Source organism: Furipterus horrens, unplaced genomic scaffold (genome assembly GCF_987537825.1).
Source record: "Furipterus horrens unplaced genomic scaffold, mFurHor1.1.pri manual_scaffold_5, whole genome shotgun sequence".
Lineage (NCBI taxonomy): Eukaryota > Metazoa > Chordata > Mammalia > Chiroptera > Furipteridae > Furipterus > Furipterus horrens.
In genome coordinates this window covers 143,905,279-143,925,587 of record NW_028327175.1, presented here as the reverse complement: position 1 = coordinate 143,925,587, position 20,309 = coordinate 143,905,279, and the positions used below count along the sequence as shown (strand labels likewise).

General features: G+C 37.2%; 1 protein-coding gene across 1 annotated transcript in view; it reads right to left on the bottom strand.

Moving 5' to 3' along the window:
* Nucleotides 1-20,309, bottom strand: part of ASAH2 (N-acylsphingosine amidohydrolase 2) — a 69,696-nt gene that overhangs the window by 35,603 nt on the left and 13,784 nt on the right. The window contains exons 5-9 of the mRNA XM_090278038.1: nucleotides 19,137-19,313; nucleotides 17,696-17,823; nucleotides 16,499-16,576; nucleotides 5,327-5,447; nucleotides 3,260-3,385 (exon numbers count right to left, since the gene is read on the bottom strand). Coding sequence (XP_090134164.1) covers nucleotides 3,260-3,385; nucleotides 5,327-5,447; nucleotides 16,499-16,576; nucleotides 17,696-17,823; nucleotides 19,137-19,313 — 630 coding nt within the window. The remainder of the gene's footprint in view (nucleotides 1-3,259; nucleotides 3,386-5,326; nucleotides 5,448-16,498; nucleotides 16,577-17,695; nucleotides 17,824-19,136; nucleotides 19,314-20,309) is intronic.

The following is a 20,309-nucleotide window of genomic DNA, read 5'->3' as shown; positions in this document are numbered from 1 at the left end:
ATGAAAATATGTTCAATCTCACAAATAATTAAATATAAATTTAAGCTGCAAAGAGAACTCTGCATATTGTGTTGGTAAAAATCGAAAGATTGCCAGTCCTGGTGTTGGTGAGAGGTTGGGGACACTGTCACTTGTGCGCTGTGGGTGGCAGTATGATTGCGGGAACATATGGGCAATGTGAAGCTTATGTGAGCGGCTCCTTCTCTTTGACAGCAAATTCACTTTTAAGAATTTGGCCTAAGGTGAAACTCTTACTCACATGAAAAATATGTATGACAAGCAGAGTGACCATGAAGAGAAAAAAAAAAGATGAGAGAAAGAATGTGAGGGAAGAAAGGAGGCAGGGAAAGAAAATACTCATCAGTTGAGGACTGGTTAACTATGGTACTTAAACTTGAAAATTGCGAGGGACTTTACGTGATGTTTTAAAGTACCTTTAAAATAAATAGTAAGCAGGCTATACACTAAAATTTCATAATCTATTTCTGTAAACTTTTACACATGTATATGTCATGGACAGGTAAAACATTGTCGGAAGGAAGTTCATTAAAATTTTAACCTGCTAATTGTGGGGTAAGAGGATGCGCCTTTGCATAGTTTTATTTTCTGAACTTTTACAAATTGTTTGAATATGTAACACGTATATATCTATTCCCCAAAAAATGTTAAAGCTATTTTCTGAACTTAAAAAGTTTTTTTAAAGACACCACATTAAAGCAGAAGATATGACAACTTTTGTCACATTTCTTTCTTTCTCTTTTTTACATGAATCCTGACTTTGTTCAGAAAGTCATCTCTCCCCTTGCAGCCAATGATCCCATTCCTAGTTCTTGATTAGTCTAACACAATTACAGCAATGCTCTGGGCCTCACGGAACATTGGTCAGGATCCCCAGCATGTACCATTCCCCTAGCACTCATTTTGGTCCAGGGAGAGACATGTGACATAAACTGACCCAATCAGATAGGTGAGAACTCTTTCCATCTTGCAAACATTCTGGAAGCCAATCCAATGCATGGAGGGGAGCAGAGAAAAACAGAATTCTATTGTGGAAGGGGTATGACTTTGTGGTGATTTTTTTCTGATTATAGAGTAAACTCTGCTCATTGTAGGAAAAACAAAATGTATAAATAGAAAAAAAATAATTGTTAGGGCCAGAGACCCCCATGTTGCCTGCCCCAAAACCTGCCACCTGTGTCAGGACTTGCAAAACAGGCCATGGTCAGTGGTCATTGTGTTCTTGGAAACTATGGCCTGCATTCACAAAGGACCTAAGCCAACAGTCATGCTAAGACAAAGAGGGTATCCATCCATCACTGGTCATGTACCCAATCATGAAGTTCCCTATTGTCGGAGGCAACTGAGGAACAGCTGCTAGCATCCTGCTGAGACCTCGTTTCCCTCCCCTTGAGCATTTGCCAGGAGCAAGGGCCATAATATCCTGGACTTTCTGTTCCCATAGCAACCACCCCTAACCAGGGGACATTGTTGTTTCACCTACACCCTGGACTCTGGAGCTGACCAGCAGGGTGACTCACCGCCCTCCTCCCCAGGGGTCTGCTCCATGCCCTTAAAATCCCCCTACCACCCTGGCTGCCATGGCTCAGTGGATTGAGCGTCGGCCTGCAAGCCAAGAGTAGCTGGTTCGATTCCCATTACTAGGTTGCACGTCAGGTCCCCAGTTGGAGGGACAAGTGAGAGGCAACCACACAGTGATGTTTCTCTCCCTCTCTTTTTCCTTTCCCCTCTAAAAATTTAAAAAGTAAATAAACAAACAAAACAAAGCAAATAAATATATTATTAAATAAATTTTAAAAACTATAAAAAAATTTTAAAAAACAAAAACAAAAATAAACTTAAAAAAAAAAATTCTCCCCACCCTTTCCCTTACTGCTGTTGTCTGCTTGGGCTCAGCCCGTCTGCTTGAACATCCTTCAATAAAGGCTTTGAACTGGTCCACCTGACTCCTCCCTTCTTTCGGGCACAAACCTAACACTAATAAATAAAAAAGAACTAGAAAAAACCTACTTATAATAGAACCAAAAAGAGAAAACCATAGTCAGCAATTCAGTATGTTTCACTTTGTCTTTTTACTATGATCCACTGACTTTCAAAACTGCAATCATAATGCATATATAATATTAAATCTTGATTTTTTTTAGTCTACATTATGTGTAATGAGCTTTTCCCCACATTAAGTCTTACAACAGAAGACATTAAGTTAGTTGATGCATACTATTCTACTGCAAATAAATATTACTTTTTAACCATTTCATCTATGAATATTGGAATTCAATAAGTAGTCATCAAAGCTACTATGAATTAATACCGTGTGAAAATTTTGCAAATGACAGGTAACAAAGGAATACTTTCTATACAAAAATAATGATATATACTAGAAAAGTATAATTGTTAAAACTATATTGCTCATTGGGTGGGGTTGATTGGAATAGAATAAATAGTCTAGAAATAGTGTTTAATAAAAGTAGTATCACAGGTGAACTGTTCTGTAAATACGAAGAGGAAGACCACAGAAATGAGCAGGGAGGGGTGGAAGCAGTTCAATCAGTGATGGTATAACTTGTTTATCTTTGAAACTTACCACACAGACCTACACAGAGTCTTAAAACAATTTTTTCAGATAAATTGGGTGGAAAACTCAAATCCTGGGCCAATAAAAAAAAATCAATAAATAAGTTATGAAATGTCATTTATGATGGCATACACAAATACATAGAAAGAGATACATAGGTAACTTCTGGGAAGTGGGGTACAGGAGGGAGGTAAATAGGAACTTCTACTTCGTAGGGACTTTCACTTTTTACTACCCTATGACTCCATGTTGCTTGGGATTTTACATCAAGATTTTGTAATTTTAAAAGGAAAAAGTTGATCTTATATTGTTTTTAAAAAATGTATAGACCTCATAATCAGTGAGAAACATCTTAGGCAAGCAGTACTAACTTGTGACTGCAGAAATGCCAAGGCAAAACGTTGCAGTCTGTCCAAGTTTGGGGAAGGGTATTTAATCTCTGACATTTACTAAATTGTCTCACCATTCAGAAAACTTCACAATCATATGGAAAGTTATAATTTTATCCAATTGAAATTTAGTTGGTGCTTTTGAGAAGAGCATATGATAGAGATTAGTAGGCCAGAGTATTCTTAAGGAAAACATACTTGTAAATTAATGATGACTATTTAAACGCAAAATATATGTGAGATACAAAAACAAAGATTTCCTGTCATGATTACTTACCCCACCAATAGGACAGGTGCTGTTGGCATTATCACAGGACTCTCCCGTGTTGACACAATGTGGGCCGAGAATATTGGGGGACACATCTCCTAGATTTGATGAAGCAAAAGCTGCTACAAACGGTCCCTGCCAAAAGAAACAGCCAATTGCCTTTTATTCTTTATTTCCCATGACTTCAATAAAAATGCAAGCATTCAGTCTGCTTTGGTGAACTATTCAAAATCATTTGCACAAAATAAAAAGAAGGATATACAATATTCTGAGAAAATGTTTTCCCCCTGAAAAGGTTCACATTACTGTCAATGTACATATTATTATTACTCATGACATTCCATTTATCAATGGAGCTGTTTCAGGCAGGAAAGTTTCAAATTTGTGCCTCAGAACAAACATTTTGACAAGGAACATGGGGTGCAGCAACAAATTTAAAAATGTCTCTAGTGTTGTACCTAGAGCTCCAAGGAGCATTTGCCCTTTAAAAGTAAATATCCTATTGGCTGAAAAAGAGAGGAATGAATCCAGATTGTCCTGCTGGAAAACTGAACCTAAATACAGACTTGAGCTTCTGCATCTTTTCTCTGTCTCTTCAACCTGAAGTAACAACACATAACCTTTTAGAATGGTGCGAGGCATTAACCTCAACCCACTGGTCTACCATTCCAATTTTTCTTTGGAGGTAGGGGTGGGGATGGGGGTTGGTGGAACTATTCCAAGTGACTATTTTTCTTTAAATTTTATTTAATTTATTGGGGTGACATTGGTTAATAAAATTGGTTAATAAAATTTTAAAGGTTTCAAGTGTACATAATCCATCAGCTGTATATTATATTGTGTGTGTACCACACAAAGTCAAGTCTCCTTCTGTCACCATTTATCCCCCCTTTACCCTCTTCTACCTGCTCCTACCCCCCTTTCCCTCTGGTAATCATACTGCTGTCTGTGCCTATGAGTTTTGAGTTTTTTGGGGGGAGGGTTTGTTGTTTTTTTGCTTAATCCCCTCACCTTTTTCTCCCAGCCCCTTAACTTCTCTCCCTTCTGACAGCTGTCACTCTGTTCTATCTGTGAGTCTGTTTCTATTTTGTTTGTTTATACTATTCCTTCTTAAATGTCTTAAATTCTCATAGAAAAAGAGATAAGCAAGTATCAGAAACCATGATGCTAAAAAGCTAATTTATTTCAAAGTGCCTAGCACCCAGGCAATGATCATAAATGAGAACCTCATTCATTCCTTTTGCCTAAAACATGGGCTAAAACAAAATATATATATACAATTTTGTCAAGAAAGGAGCTAAAAGATCAAACCAAATGCTCAAGGGTTCAATATCTTCATAACAGAGCATTATTCTAGTCAAGGGCTGGGGGCCCTCATCCCATCATATAGTCTTCTGCATTCAGGGCTTAGATGCTGGTGTCAAGCACAGCAGGGTCCCTCCTCTCACTTACCTCTCTGCTGGCTCTATTTTATGGAGATCTGAGCAGCTTCCTGCTGTATAGGACTGAGGTCCTGGCCCCTGTATCTGATCCTGTCACTCACTGCATTTCAAAGTTACAAACAAGTTTGATGGATTAGGGTTGTCTCTGATTTAGGCCTTATTACAGGAAAGTAGAACAAAGTCCTTGAAAGAAATTCACCATTAAGAGGAAAGTCTAGACCAGTGAAAAGGATGCGTCACCTGTCTTCATTCAGGTTCTTACACCATTAAGAAGATGCTTAATACTTTTATAACTCTGAAAATAAAAGTAAGCATCAATACAGTTTATCATATTTCCAAGTTGATAAAAAAAAGTTATATATTGCAAAAATCTGGAACTTGCCCTCCTTTATCCAACTAATTGTAACTTTATGAAGCCATCAATATAAGTAGCTTCTGACATAAAGTTTATTGGTCATTTTGAACTTTTCTTTCCCTACTAGGGAAAATGGAAAATTCTTTTTATTCAAGTATATCAGTATGTAAGGTTCATACGATGCTGTAGTCTGAAAATTTGAATCAGCTATTCTGAACATTGCATGAATGATGCTACTCAATGAATTAAGACAAAACTCTCAATAACATAAATTCTTACCTGTCCAGGTAGATATCCTTTGTTCTTCTCTTGCTCAAAAAGGTAAGATGCATAGCCCATGTTGTCACTATTTACAAGGTGGTTGGTGTTGTTCATGCTGACTGGGTGGATGGCAAACCAGCTGTAACAGAGCAAGAAGCCCTAAATTAATGAAGAGAATCAGATGCCTGGGACCAAAAATGATGACTGGGAGTTCAAGTTTTCCCCAGCAGAAAAAAAGAAATATTTAATGACAGGCATTCCACATTTAGGTTCTTTCATTGTTAATTGAGGTCAAATTACTGATAATATACTCAAGATGTCAGATCATTTACTTAAAGATACAAAAATATTTCATCATCATCATCTTCATCATCAGCTTTTAACAAGAACCAAGGCTTGTCAGTTATCAGGTAAAACTAAAGAATTGTATAGACATTGACTTTGTCCTTCAAGACAGGCACACATATAATAATTATTCAGATCAATCCAATCTAATTCAATAGACATTTACTGAGAGTCTGCTGTGTGCCAAACACTGAATAAACTGACGTTTACTTTCAGAATCTTAGAGACAAAGATGTAAACAGATGGCTTTAATACAACGTGACAAAGGTTATAAAAAGTGTTTGGGGGCTACAGATGACTAGCAATTAATTCTTAAGGGCTTTCCAGGGAAAGAGAAGAGCAGAATCACTGCATGTGTGAAAGAGGATATTGTGCATAATTCAACATAGCATAATGCATAATAATACCTTAAGTGTAGAGCTCTAGAGTTTACAAATTAATGTCATTTGTTTGAACTTCACAACAACCCTGAGAGATAGGCTGTTAATACCTACATACACTCTGTAAGGTGTCTCAGCGAAGCAAAATGGTGGCCCACTTGTCAGAGGACCAAGGTTCAAATTTGGGTCTTGTGATACCCCATCCAGTGGCCTTTGTAAGATCAAACCTCCACACAGGTGAAAAAGATATTTACAGAATGAAAGTTTTTAAAGCAGATCAATTGGAGTGATCAAGGAAAGAGACATGCCAAACCATAAAATTTTAGTCTAATTAAGGATGTTTTTTTAAATCTTTTGTTGATTTAATTCTTGACTGAAAACTTTTTAAACATTGCAGCTTACCTTCTCACCTGAGTGATACAGTATACAAAACTGAACATTTACCTAATGACTGGGAGTGACTTGGACTTCAAGGTCATCACTCAGGATTCAGTTCTCATTGCCCAACAGATGTATATGTAGGTCAGAGGTGGCCAGCACGATGCCCACAGGGGCTGTGTAGGCAACATAAATGCGGCAAGCTGGTTGGTGCAATAGGAACTGGAAAGGACTGCGGGGACCTGGAGGCACTCGCAAGGGCCAAAGGTGGCCGTCTCTAGTGTGCTGCAGCCAAGCGCTGCCTTATGGGACGGTGAGCCAGGGCTGCCAGATCTTCCAGTTCTTTTAAGAGAAACTACAAACCCATGTTTTTGTGAAATATTTATCCACTTAAAAATTCTTACAGAAATAAATGGCATGCAGACAAAGGAGGGGAACTGTTACAGATTAAAAGAATTAGGACATGTAACCAACAAATAGAGTTGGTGAACTGTAGTTGGATTCTGATTCAAACAAAATAATTATAAAAGGACTTCATGGATGCAATCAAGGAAAAAACACTGACTGGGTTTTAAATCATATTAAGAAACTAATATTGAGTTTGTTGGTTGTAATAACTGATTGTAGTTTCATTTTTATATTTATGAGTAAAATTATATAATATCTGGCATTTGTTTTTAAATATTCTAATAAAACACAATGACAGAATGTCAGAATATTGCTAATTATTGAAGCTGGATAGTAGTTATGTGAAAATTTACCACACTCATCATTCTAAATTGGTATAGATTTGAAAATTTTCATTATTTTTAAAAATTTTATCTTGACATCCATTTCAAATTTTTTTAAAAACTGGTTAAGGCCAAATTACCAGCCTGTAGGCTGAATTCAGTCCCCAAGGTGTACATTTGCCACTGGGTAAAGGTACGGAAGTTTACATTGAGAGTAAGTTTAAGGTCATCACCTAGAACTTACTTGCAAGGTTTCTATGATATATTTTTAAAAACCCTTATATTAATTTATGTTTTGTGGTTTGTCTCTTTCCCTTTAAACTTAAGTTCCAGGGAAAGTTCTACTCAAGTAGTGTTTTCCAGTTAGTTGGAGTCTACTGTTTTGTAGTTTTACTCTTTTAAAAATAGGGCGGTGGCTATGACAATTCCATGGGTCCCCAGCCAAAATACTTTCATCTAATATGATTGTACTGAGGTCAGCCAGATTGAACCAGACCGCAGCCTCTCCAGTGCAACTGAAGTAAAATTATAGAGCAATTCTATCAATGTTGACTTCCACTTAGCACTCATGAGGTGAAGGATTTTCCAGACAGGATGTCATTTAATTCTACTAAGAACCTGTTGGGTCAGATGCTACCATTATCCCCATTTGACAATTAAGGAAAAGATGTCTCAGAGTGATGACACAACCTGACCAAGGTCACACAGGTATGCGTTAAAAAGCAGGACTATGAACCCAGGTGTGCCAGACCACACAGCCCATGTTCTTATCTGTTATGGGTTACTGGCTCTGTCCCTCTGTTCATTCACTTTCTCATTCAATACACATTTTGTTAACTTTGACTCTGTGCCAGATGCTGGGGTCATGGAGATGAATGAGGCATCATCTTGCCCTTAAGAAATGTTTCACAGAGGATGTGACATTTGAACTAGATCTTAAAAGATGAGTAGGAACCTGGCATGGGGATCACTGGGGAAAAGTCATTCATCACAAAGGCATGCAGATGGGACAAGGTGTAGTGCGTCCAGATAATGGATAGTCACAGTGTCCAGAGCAGACGCACAAGGGCAAAGAGAGACGGTACTTGTGCTATTCAATCAACATGACCTTATTAGTAGCCCACTGTGTGGTTGGCATTGTGGAAAACGTCAAGGAACATACAGAGGACTCGGCTGTGTTATATACCATCAAGAAACCACAATAGTTATCCTTGGAGAAAGCAAATGCTAAGGATATTGGTCTACTAATTAGACTACAAACTTGAATTCTCACTTGTTTCACTGAGTTATTTTCATTTATTTTAGGTCTTAGACAATTAAATTTTTTCTCTACAAAAAATGAAAAAATATTCAAAAAAGTTATTTAAATTTCAGAATAAGAAGATGCTATATTTTTCCTCCTCTGCCCTTTGAAATATATGCTATTAAAATAATCAGGCTTGGCATAGCAACAAAAGTACTCTAGTAATAGATGAATATGTATAAGGATATAAAGAAAGGTAGTCATTTTAATTTAAGGAGACTGTACTCACAAACTATTTTATCTGGTCAAAAATATATTCATCAAAGCCAAGTTCAAAAGAGAGAAAGAAAGGTTTAGGTAGTTTCAAAAGAAATTGGAATACAGACATAAAAGGGTGACTGTCTTTGTTAATAAGCATTTTAAAATAATGATTATGTCACAGCTGGTATGTACAAGAAGAAGCAGGGCTCGACTGAAGTCAGCATGATACAATCAAGGTACTGAGGAAAGACAAGAGTTGAGATTTTATCCTAGTTTATAACAAAGTTAGTTAAAATCTCTGGGTCTCTGTTTCCTGAGACTGAAAACCAATACCTTTTAACTATGCTTTGTGAATCAATAAACAGCAAATTAATATAGCCACCAGATGGGGAGAGGGATTGGAGGGACTAGGTGAAAAGGGGGAAGGGATTAAGAAGTATAAATTGGTAGTTACAGAATAGCCACAGAAATACAGATTACAACATAGAGAATATAGCCAATAATATTGTGACAGCTATGAATGGGGACAGATGGGTACTTGGAACATTGGGTGGGCGGTGGGGGTTACCACTCTGTCAAGTACATGGTTTTCTAACCACTAGCTGTACATCTGAAACTAATACAGAATAATATTGAATGTAAACTATAAATGAAAGATAAAAGTAAACAATAACTAAAAAAATTAAAGATTATCCATTCGCTCCTCTATTTCCCAGTCCTATGAGTAAGAAAGAGCATGTGAATAGCTCTGGCCAATAACATGTGTACCAAAGGAGCACCCAGTTTTTATCAGACTTTGCATAAATGGGAAATAAGTCTCTAGTGTGTTAAGCCATGAGAACTTGATATTGTCTGTTATGACACTCGGCATTAAATACCCTGATTAGTACACCTCTTTTTCACCTCCCTTACAGTCAGTCTCCCCTACTGCTCTGCTACAAACTGTCTGGAAGAGAGGAAAGGGTGCTTGGTTGTGTTATACTGGAAGGGTTACTGGACCCAGAATTTTACCCAAGGGGTAGCCTGAATTTTAAACAAGCAGAAGTAATGAATACACACCAGACTTCTCAGATTAAAGAAAGACAATGAGTGATAGCCAAAGGAGCCCTTCTGAAGGTCCAGGTAAACTTGATGGCCAGAATCCTGGAGAATCTTTCTACCATCACTGCTCCAGACAAGAACATAAACTAATGTAAGTACACTCTCAACTATTTTGTTATCTTCAAAAATCCTGGGTGAAAAATCCTCTCTTGATAATGTCATTAGAAAGGTATCTGTTTTGGGTGGATCCCATTAAGTTACTATAGTCAAAATTCTTGTGTCTTAAATGGTATGATTAAGCTATCAACAAAAGTGAAAGAAGAAATGGTCAATAAGAGTATTTTTTAATTTAGCTTAGCTAGAAATTGAAGAAAGGAAAACAATGGTGATTGGGCTTTTGGGTCTATTTCTTAGCAGCAATTGTAAAGTATGATAACACCATGATTGGCAAGAGCACGGGAAACACTGCTCGTGTTTAGGTAGCGGGAATGTAGACCAGCAAAACCTTTTCAGAGGGCCATTTAGCAATTTCTGAGAAAAGTCTTAATAATAAGCATTCCTCTTTGGCTCAGCAATTCCATTTCTAAGAATTTAGTTTAAGGAAACCATTGGCAAATGCATAAGATATCTGTTCAAGAATGCTTATTACAGTGTATTTTATGATGGAAAAAAAACTATAACCCAAATATCAAATGATTACCAGTTAGCTGAACACATTATCATACATGGAATGGAATACAACTATTTTTAAATGGTGATTTCAAAAACACTAAATAGCACTGAAAGTTATTCATAGGATGTTACCAAACTGCATATACAATCAAGTATCACTTTTTAAAATTAAAAGGTATGAATATGAATGGGGAAATGTCTAAAAGGCCATGTGACAAAATGTTAATAGGTGTTATCAAGTCCCAAGATTACCAGATGATTAAAACAAACAAACAAAAAAAAAGACAACCACTTGAGACAACGCCAAGAGAGAACTATTAATGTAACGTAAACTATGGACTTTGGGTGATGATGACGTGTCAATGTAGGCTCATCGCTTATAACAAATGTACCATCTGGTACAGGCTGTTCATAGCTGTTGATAGTCAGGGAGGGTGTGAATGTTGGGAGTCCAGGAGTGTATAGGAAATCTTTGTTCTTTCTGCTTAATTTTTCTGTGGACCTAAAATTGCTCTAAAAAACTAAAGTCTACTTTAAAAAAAAGCTTCCAGTCCTGGCACAGTGTCACTTCTTCTGTCTTCTATTCAGCAAAGCAGCCCCAGGGCCAGGCAAGTTTCAAGGGCCAGAAAAGTCATCTTCACCTCGTGATGCACCCTGTCACAGCCACTTTGCATGGAATCTATCAGTTGAGAGCTATGTGGCCAGCTTTGGAAACTACAATCTGCCACTGAAAGGTGTTTTTAAATCCCTACCAACCTAAAAGGGTAAGAGAGGGGGTAAGAAGCATTGAAAAAGGAGACAAAAAGCACAAAATGAGAGGCAATGGAAAAAAATCCAGATATATAATAATCATTATATCTGAGACTAAACTCACTCATTAAAAGACGAAAATTGTCAGAGTAAAAACAAATAAAATTACACAACATTCATAAGAGGCACCTTTAAAATATAAGAATAAAGAAAAGTTGAAAGGAGTAATAGAAAAATACATATGGCAAATTATAACCTGCAGAGAAATTAGTGGTTTTAACATAAGAGTACATAGACTTTGAGACAAAAAAGAAAAAAACACCAGTATTAGACATCGAGTCACTACACAAACAAAAAACAAACAAACAAAAACACTTGATAGTCCCAGTATATGGAGATAATATTGTTACTATTTTTGATAATATTTTAAAGTTTCTAGTGCCATAGTGAGAGAAACCAAGTAAGCATCCACATTTACAGAATGACCTCTCTGAGCCGTGCTTATTTCTTATTATATGTTCCATATAGAGAAATGGGCAGAAGAAAATGTACCTGGATATTAAGTATGGTTGACTTGACGAAGTATAACTGAGTTAATTTTTCTTTCTTTCTACTTCCCTATATTTTTCAAGTTTTCTCTGGTGAGTATATATTATTTTCACACAGGGGGAAAAACTTGAGGAAAAAAAATAACAACCTTCTAACTCTCTTTGAATTAAGAATTTTCCAGAAATCCAACAATCAAGTAAGTCCAATGTCTTCTGCTGGTTACGACAACTGAGTTTTATGGCTCTGGTTTCTTACCTTGGGACAAATTAAATTAACAAGCATGATTTATCTCTGTTATCAGTCAGCTATCATCACTGTTATCAAGGACCACTTACTAAGCACCTTCACTGTACAACCAAGGCCTATGCTTCCCTGGAGAGAACACAGACAAGCTGATAGGAAAGGTGGAGCAGGAAGGTAGCAACAAACTTCACAGCAACATACAAGGGGCAAACAGGAAAGAAATTCAGTGAAGGATATGAACGGAGACCAGGGCTTCACAAACCAGTTAATGCTAATGCAGAACGTATCAAGACAAGATGAGATTGAGAAAAGAGAACAGGTTAAGAGCAGTTAGTGAAAGGCAGTCACTGACCCTTCCCCATTTGTTTCCTGTGAATGGGGTTAAGTAGATTGAGGGGAATAAAGAGGGGAGAATAGAGTCACAGGGAATAAACAGTGTGACATTATAACTCAAGAAGTCATAGTCTTGGATGGTAGAGAAGATTTATACATGCACACACCATGCTTAAGTTCCGTAAGCCAATATGATCAAATAAATTAGTGTAATTTCATACATTGAATTTTTCTAAGTGTGTATACAAATTATTCAAGTAGGTTAAACAAATCACTGTCTTTGTTGTTTTTATTAAATGTGCCTTTAAAGGGCCCCCTTACATGACCCTTTCTGTAAGAATGAAAAGATTTTCAGTATAAAAAACAGAAGGTGGGGAGGGTGGAGGAAGAGAAGGTGGGTAAGAAGGGGAAGGGTCTAGTCAAAGAATATGTATAAATGACCCATGGACATGGACAATGGGGTGGGGATTGACTGTGGGAGAGGGGTGGGCAGGGTGGGGGAAAAAACCAAAGAAACAGAAGGCAATGGAGCAATTATTCAAACACCTGCTCATGCCTTTCTTGCAGTTCTGACAAGTAGAAGCCATGCCATACCAACTGCCAGAGTTCTGACTGAGTACAAAGAAAGAAAGAAAACAGAAGAGTCCATGCCACTTCTGCAAACTCAGGCAGAAAACTTTGCAGAAGCCAAGAAACAAAAGAAGGAAAGAGAAACGAGACAAAGGCGGTCCAGTTGCACCATGCTTGAGGAAATGAGCCGCTGCCAGAGCCACCCGCACAAAGGTGACTGCTTGAGAAATGGCTCTCCACCAATCAGTGCTGCTATTCAGACTTTCTGCCCTTGTGACTTTCCCTTTGAGGCAAACATTTGAAACCTCTTTGTTTTTCTTGTCACGGTCTCTTCATATATACTGTGTCTTTCTACAACAGGATCTCTCAAGACTCCTCCACTGAATGACAAACTCATATTTTAAGGTGCCTTCCAGAACCTCTCAAAGAGAATTTTGTAAATGCCTTGCAGCTTACATTTTGATTCAGAATTCAAAACATTTCAAACATGTTCTCCACATCTAGAGAACAATCACTTGCTGTTTCTGCATAACACCATGTCAGGCAAAAAGATATAAATATTTCCATTAGATCAATTGGAGCAAAGAGTGACCTCACATCTGTAGAAGACTTAATGTTCTATGAAATAGTTTCATGTGCATAATTCTACTTCATTCAAGTCATTGTCATCACTCTTCCTAACCCTTAAAGAGCCCTCAACTCCCAACCCCAGCTGAAAACACTTTAATGATTTTTGGTCTTTTATAAAGACCAAAATCTTTATCATGGTATCTAATGTCTACCTCTAACTTTTTCTCATAATGCCCTTTGCACTTCAGCCACACCGAACTTTTATCAATTCCTCAAATGGGCCACAGGACTTTCGCACATCTGTGTTAAAAGTTATTTTCCACTCCCCATTTTGCCAGTTAATTCCTATGCAACTCCATTGTCACTTCCTCGGGGAAGCCCTTCCCAGTCTCCCTGACTAGGTTAAACCTCTTTAAAATAGCACTACATGCCTTCATTTCTTAGTACTTAATCCAATTATAATTATACATGGATTTGTATGACTATTTGAATGCTCTTTGTCTCTACCAGTAGACCGTAAGTTCTATAAGGGTGGCAACTACATCTATTTCTACTCATCAGTGTACTAGCTCGGTTCATGACACATATATGCCATAATATTGAATGAATGAATAAATAATCTCTCTGTAGAAAGAAGATGTTAAATTTACATTTGATAAATGTAGAAACTGAGTCTCACAGAGTTTAAGATATTTGCTCAAGGAATACAGAATACAGGTATTTGATTCCAAGGTGATTCCAAGATATTTGATTTCTGATTCAAGGCCAGGAAATGCATCATTCCAAGGACTGGGAAATGTTGCATGGCACATAGTATTGATAGGTGCCTAGTGTGGACTTGTTTAATGGAGAAATGAAAACAAAAATGGAAGTAGGAAGGAATAAATGATGAACTTCAATATTGGTTTCAGTGTGAAGAAAATACTCTTGGATGTGACATGGAACAGGTCACATCACCTTTCTAGGCCTTAGCTAAAGTTTAGGTTATCTCTGTGCTCTGCAAGTCTGAGATTCTGTGTTTCCAAATTCCTCATACTTTGGATTTTGGATTCTAAAAACAGGCAACTGTATGTGATGGCTGAGTTCCTTAGCAGCCCAAATTTGACTTCGTTTTGGACCATTTGTAATGTATGTAAAGAACAAGTTTCACTATGCAACAGGAGGCAATTGAAGGAGCAATTACATTGAGGATAACATGTGGCAATTATAGAAACAATGGAAGGTAATTTGAGCCTCCTGTCCCAGTCATCCAACTAACCCTACAAGACCCTTGAAGATAGGGCCCATGACATATTTATCATAACATATCTCCCACACACAATTGCACACCTGACATTTAGAAAGTCTGTTGAGTTAAATGTTAGGTAGCAACTAATCAATACATGAATTCTTTGTAATAGAAGTTTATTTTATCAAGAGTTTATAATAAAGTTTATTTTATCAAGAGTTTTCAGTGTCCTCACTTTAAACCCAAAGAAGTGACTCCAATGCTAAGAATTTAAGCATCCTGATATGCCAATAATGGAGTTTTTAGAAGTGGTAGAATATTATTCTATTTCTTACCTCTTAGCTAAAATTATTAAACTTTTTTTTTATGTCAGGCCCAACACGAGAGCTTTGCGTGCATTATTAATCTTCAAACAACCCTCTTAGCTATTTTTCCCATTTTAAAACAGAATATTTGAGGTATAAGTATATAAGTTAATTCCCCTGGGTCACAGGATTAATAAGTGGCAGGGCTGGGATTTGAACCCAGGTCTTAAAATCTATATCTAAAACCTGAACTCCTTACCATCAGGCTGTTCTCTTTCTAGTAATAGAGACCCCTGGTATCTGAACTATAACTCATAGTCTTTAATGTTTATCTTCACCCCTTATTACTTTTAATTTATTGCATACCTTTCACTTAAATATTTCATCATTCTACCTGGCAGAACCTCACCACCTTTACTAACATATTATCAACAATTTTAAGAATTTTCTATGCCCCCCAATTTTAAAGTTAAGAAAACTGAGACACAGAGCAGTTAGATAACTTGGCCTAAGTAACAGAACTAAGAAGGATGAGAGCCCAGAATGAACCCAAGACATTTGATTTCAGCATCCAAGGGCGAGCATACACTTTCTTAGGGCATTTCTGCATCATTTGGAAATCTACACATCACGATGTCTGGCACTGTTACTCACCTTTGGTCAGTCCAATCTCAGTGACAAAATAACCTATAAATGTGAATGACTCCTTTTCAAAGAAAAAATTTCCCATGTTTTCTTGTTTACAAAAAAGTGCTAAAGTCGGTGTCAAATTGTAATTTTACATCATCTGCTTCCTTTAGGTGGTCTCAGTTCTGCGTGCATCACTAATTAGCATAGTCCTACATTAGACTTCACTTGATCCTTTTAGGAAAGCACAGGTGAATAATCTCGATCCCACATTCATTTGCCCAGTTGTCAGATTGTTTGTTTGTTTTTTTACCAATAGATAATTGTCTACCATCATGAAAGTTCCACATATAAAATATTGATATAGTCATGAGCACTAACATTTACTGAGTCTTTATATCAAATGTCAGATGTACTAAACTTCTTCACCCAGATCCCCCGTTTATATAATCCTTTCATCAGCTCTGTTTTTCAGGTGAAAAGCTCAGCCCTGAGAGGCTGAGAACATTGCCATAGAGTCCACATCTGGACCACAGATGTATCCAGTTCCTGAGTCTGAACTCTTAACTAAACTCAGTGATTTTCAACTGGTGTGCAGCAAGAACTTTTAAAAACATGCAATACCTAACTAGTCAGGGGCACTGACCTCTTTCTTTTTTAGATTTTCAAACAAACAAACAAAAAAAAAACGACAGCCAATGCAACATAGCCATCCAGTATGAATGAATCAAAATTATACCTACTTTTTTATGTCAGATCTGCAAAAACATATTTTTTGATGAGCAGCAGAATTTTAGTAATTAGTTTATGTGTGCCATAAGATAAAAAATGTTGAAAATCACTGATTCAACTTATTCTCATCCTCTACAGCCACTATTGTAACCTCTTCCCCATCCTGACTCTTGTCATTAAGAAAAGTTATCCAAACAGAATTTTAAAAAAAAGAAAAAAGTAAACAGCGTACCTGATAAGGCCCAGGTCTTCTCCATTCAAATCTACCATTTTCAAGATTACCATTTCCTTGTCCGTATTTGAAGAATATCTAGCCACCCAAAGAAAAAAATTTAGTCAGCTTTACATTAGAGCCTGGGCACCATGTATGACAAACAGCTGAAGCTGGCCCAGAAACAAACACCAACACGCGTCTCAGTAAGAGAGGCTCCCTGACGCGCTGCAGTCTCATGACCTGCACCCAGCACCTCATTCCTCAGCTAAAGTAGTTTGCAACTGTGATCAGAGTTAGGGGCATTAGATGGGCTAGCTGGAGATGAAATATACATTTTATGTAATATATGCAATATTATGTAACATTTCTTACAAAAAGGATTTCTCTTTGAAATTTCTACTCATATCAAATTTTAATGGGACTCTTAAAAATAGCAGGAAATATGCAAAACCAAAAGCATTCATGACTTGTGACTTAAAATGTTCTTCTATGTCCTTTCAAGGGACAGCAAATTATATTTTCTAAAAAAAAAAAAAAAAAAAAATCAACTCTCTTGAAAGCTGTTGAAAACTATGTGGACAAATGTAAAATATCAAGTGGTTAAGCTGAACTGAGATGTTATTTTACATTGCCATCATAGCCTTGTCTGTTGCAATCTTGTTCATCGCTTAAAAAAATATCAACTTCCTTAGCTGTTCCATTCAATTATTCTACTTTTCTTTCTTGTTCTTCCAGTTTTTCAATTCATTTATCTCCTCTCTCTCGCCACATTCTGTTGGACTGAGATGAATTAATGAGAGTGACTCATTAACAAATACTTGTTATGCACATTTTTATCTCCATTTTACAGATGAAGAAACTGAGAGCCAATAAATTAAGTAAATCACTTATCATCATCACCATATATATCCTAAAGATCACCCAACTAGGAAGTGATACAATTCTGTCAGATTCCAAAGCCTGGAGTCCTTCAAATATCTGCACTGACTCCCACAGCCCTCCAATTGAGAAGATGCGTGTGTAGGTCCGTGTGTGTTTCTACGTTCACTTTTTATTTCTGCTTGTCTTAGATTATAAACATGTTTTTAAATTATTGTATCTTTAATGCTCTTTTAGGATCCCACTAGATTCATCAAGTAACAACCCTGTTCTTAGATTCTGTTGCTCTTTCCTAAATGAAACACATGGTTTCATTTTGTTAATTACCCTCCTCACCTTGCTCTCTCTGACAGTGGATTCTGAAGGTAAGAAGAAGGGCTTCGGTTGATCTGTGCACCATCCACTATTCCTTTATTGATAAAGATTTTGCCTGGTTTCATATTTGTGTGTGCTATCTCAATGCTCTGTGGGTAAAAAAAAGAGAGAGAGAGAGAGAGAGAGAGTTCTAAAGCTAGAAATCCTGTTGGAGATAGTGACTTAGTCAATATAAACATAAAAGACCTGTGGACAATTTCCTTGGTCTCCAACCTGTTCCTGCTACAGGACAAAAGCTGGAGAGCCATACAGCTGGTGTCATTTGGGAGGTCAACAGACATGGCCTTCAGGTCTGAGACAGAAAAAGTGTTGCATACAGAGAAGCACCGTGCTGATCTGCCCCTGATTGCTGAGTCAGGCACAACCTGCCATTTCTGATGGCCCAAATGGGAGACTTGACTCCTACAACCCTGCGACAGAATTTGTTAACATGTAGGTATTTCCACTCTCTCTATTCTCTCCATCCCACCACCCTCTAAAGCAGAGTTTTTCAATGTTTGAGAAGCATAGTAAGCTCTACAACTTCCATCATAATTTAATACACATCAACATATATATCATAAAATAGAGTTCACAATGTGTTTTATGCACTATGGTGTTTTCCAATGTTTTTATTTTAGTCTTTTATGCTTCTTGCAACCCATAAAATTGAATTCTTAAAAACATTTATAAATTATTAGTTACAGTTTGGAAAAAAGTGTTTCAAAGAAATTTCTGCCTTTGCCAACTGGATCTCTGGATTTAGGGTAGGTGGGTGGTGGAGGCTTTACAAGATAAAGTAGAGAAAGACTAAACCTGAAAGGCAAAGAAAACATAAGCAAGGATTCTATGCAAGGAAATAAGAAACTGGAAGGCGGGAGGAGAGGAATAAAGAACAGGTACCAAAACCACACACGGGAGAAAAGTTTGGGATACTGGTAGAAGCACTATGTCAGTCTAAAGCTGCCGTAGAGGACTTAAGAAATGAGGAATTTATAAATTAGATCTCTTTTTATGCTCTTTGGGAAATACAAGGAAAGATTTGGAAATACAAGAAAAGATTGGGATTATTTGTAATTATTTTTGGTGCCTTGATGGGTTTGTGTCTTTTTGTGTGACTTTGTGCAAGAATAGACTGTGTGGGGCCCTATAATTAATTTGTTAAGGTCACATTCAAAATGTTGTCTCTTTAGATAACCCAGGAGGCTTTCTGCCATTGAACCATGCTCTACAATCAATCAATGCCTCAGGCTTAACAGCCCACAGCTCAGAACCAGAAGCTACAAGGGAGTCAGGATGGGGGAAGGGACATAGGTGCTAAGACTGCATTCAGACCAAGATCCTATAGGGACTATCCATAGCACACTCCTAAAACACTGTGCGCACTGGCAAGGAACAGCGGCCTCTGGGGTTCTCGGCCTACCTTCACGATGCCAGTGACCATGTACTCAAAAGTACGATTGCTAAATCCTTCACTGGCAATTACAAATACGGTATACTGGAAATATCCTGCTGGAGCAGAGTGTGTGTGAGTGCCACTCAGGATAACATTGTCTCTTCTGTACAGGGAGCCATATTTCCTCTGCAGTCTGTTCACGACCTTCAAGGAAGAAGGGAAAAAAAAGAAAAAAAACTAAGAAGAGAGATAACATAGGAGTTTAGCATGAGCAAAGGCTCTAATGAGTCTAATCACTGACCCATACCAAAGACTGCCTTGTCAAGTGGCCCTTCACTCTATATATCATCACAGTATATCTGTAGTCCATATAGTTTCTATAGTATATATAGCTTTAGTATATCATCATAGTAATAACAACAACAATAATTGCAATAGCTAACATTTTATAGTCTTGTTATGCGCAAACACACACAATGCTAGGTATTACATACATTATGTCATTTAAAAATCATTACAATAAGTTCAAGAGGCATGTATTTTTAACTTTGCCTTTTAGCTGATAACATTGAAGTATACAGAAGTTAAATAAATTTCCAACTGATCTAATAAATTGCACAGCCTGAATCCACATCCAAGTCTCTCTAATGATAGAGTTGGGACTCTTACCTATTTTTCCCTCCACACAAAACATTAATATCCAGGTACTGTTCTAACTAGAAGTATATGAGGTTCCAACTCTGAAAAAGTTTTTATTCTAATGAGAGAAAGATAATAAACAAAAAAAAAATGTAATATATTATATAGTGATAAATGCTATGAAGCAAAATATTGCTGTGTAGGGAAAAAGAGGGTAATTGGTGTTAGTGAGGAAGGATCTCTCCAAAGAGATTACCCCTCATCAGAGCCTTAAATGAAGAGAGCTATCTGGTCATGCACTACCTGGGAGAAAAGCACTGTGGGAGCAGTGAACAGATTGTGCAACGTCCTCTTTACTGCCTCACTTCCCAAAATGAACTCAGTATTCCCTGACACAGACTATTACACTTATTGGTCTGGGGAAGCCAACACTATGACCTAATGACACCCCAGAAATCCTGTGGAGAGGTCCATGTGGAAAGGAACCTTTCTATCCGTACTAACTTGCTAGCCATGTGGGTGAGCAACCTTAGAAGTAGACCTTTCAGCTACAGTCAAGCC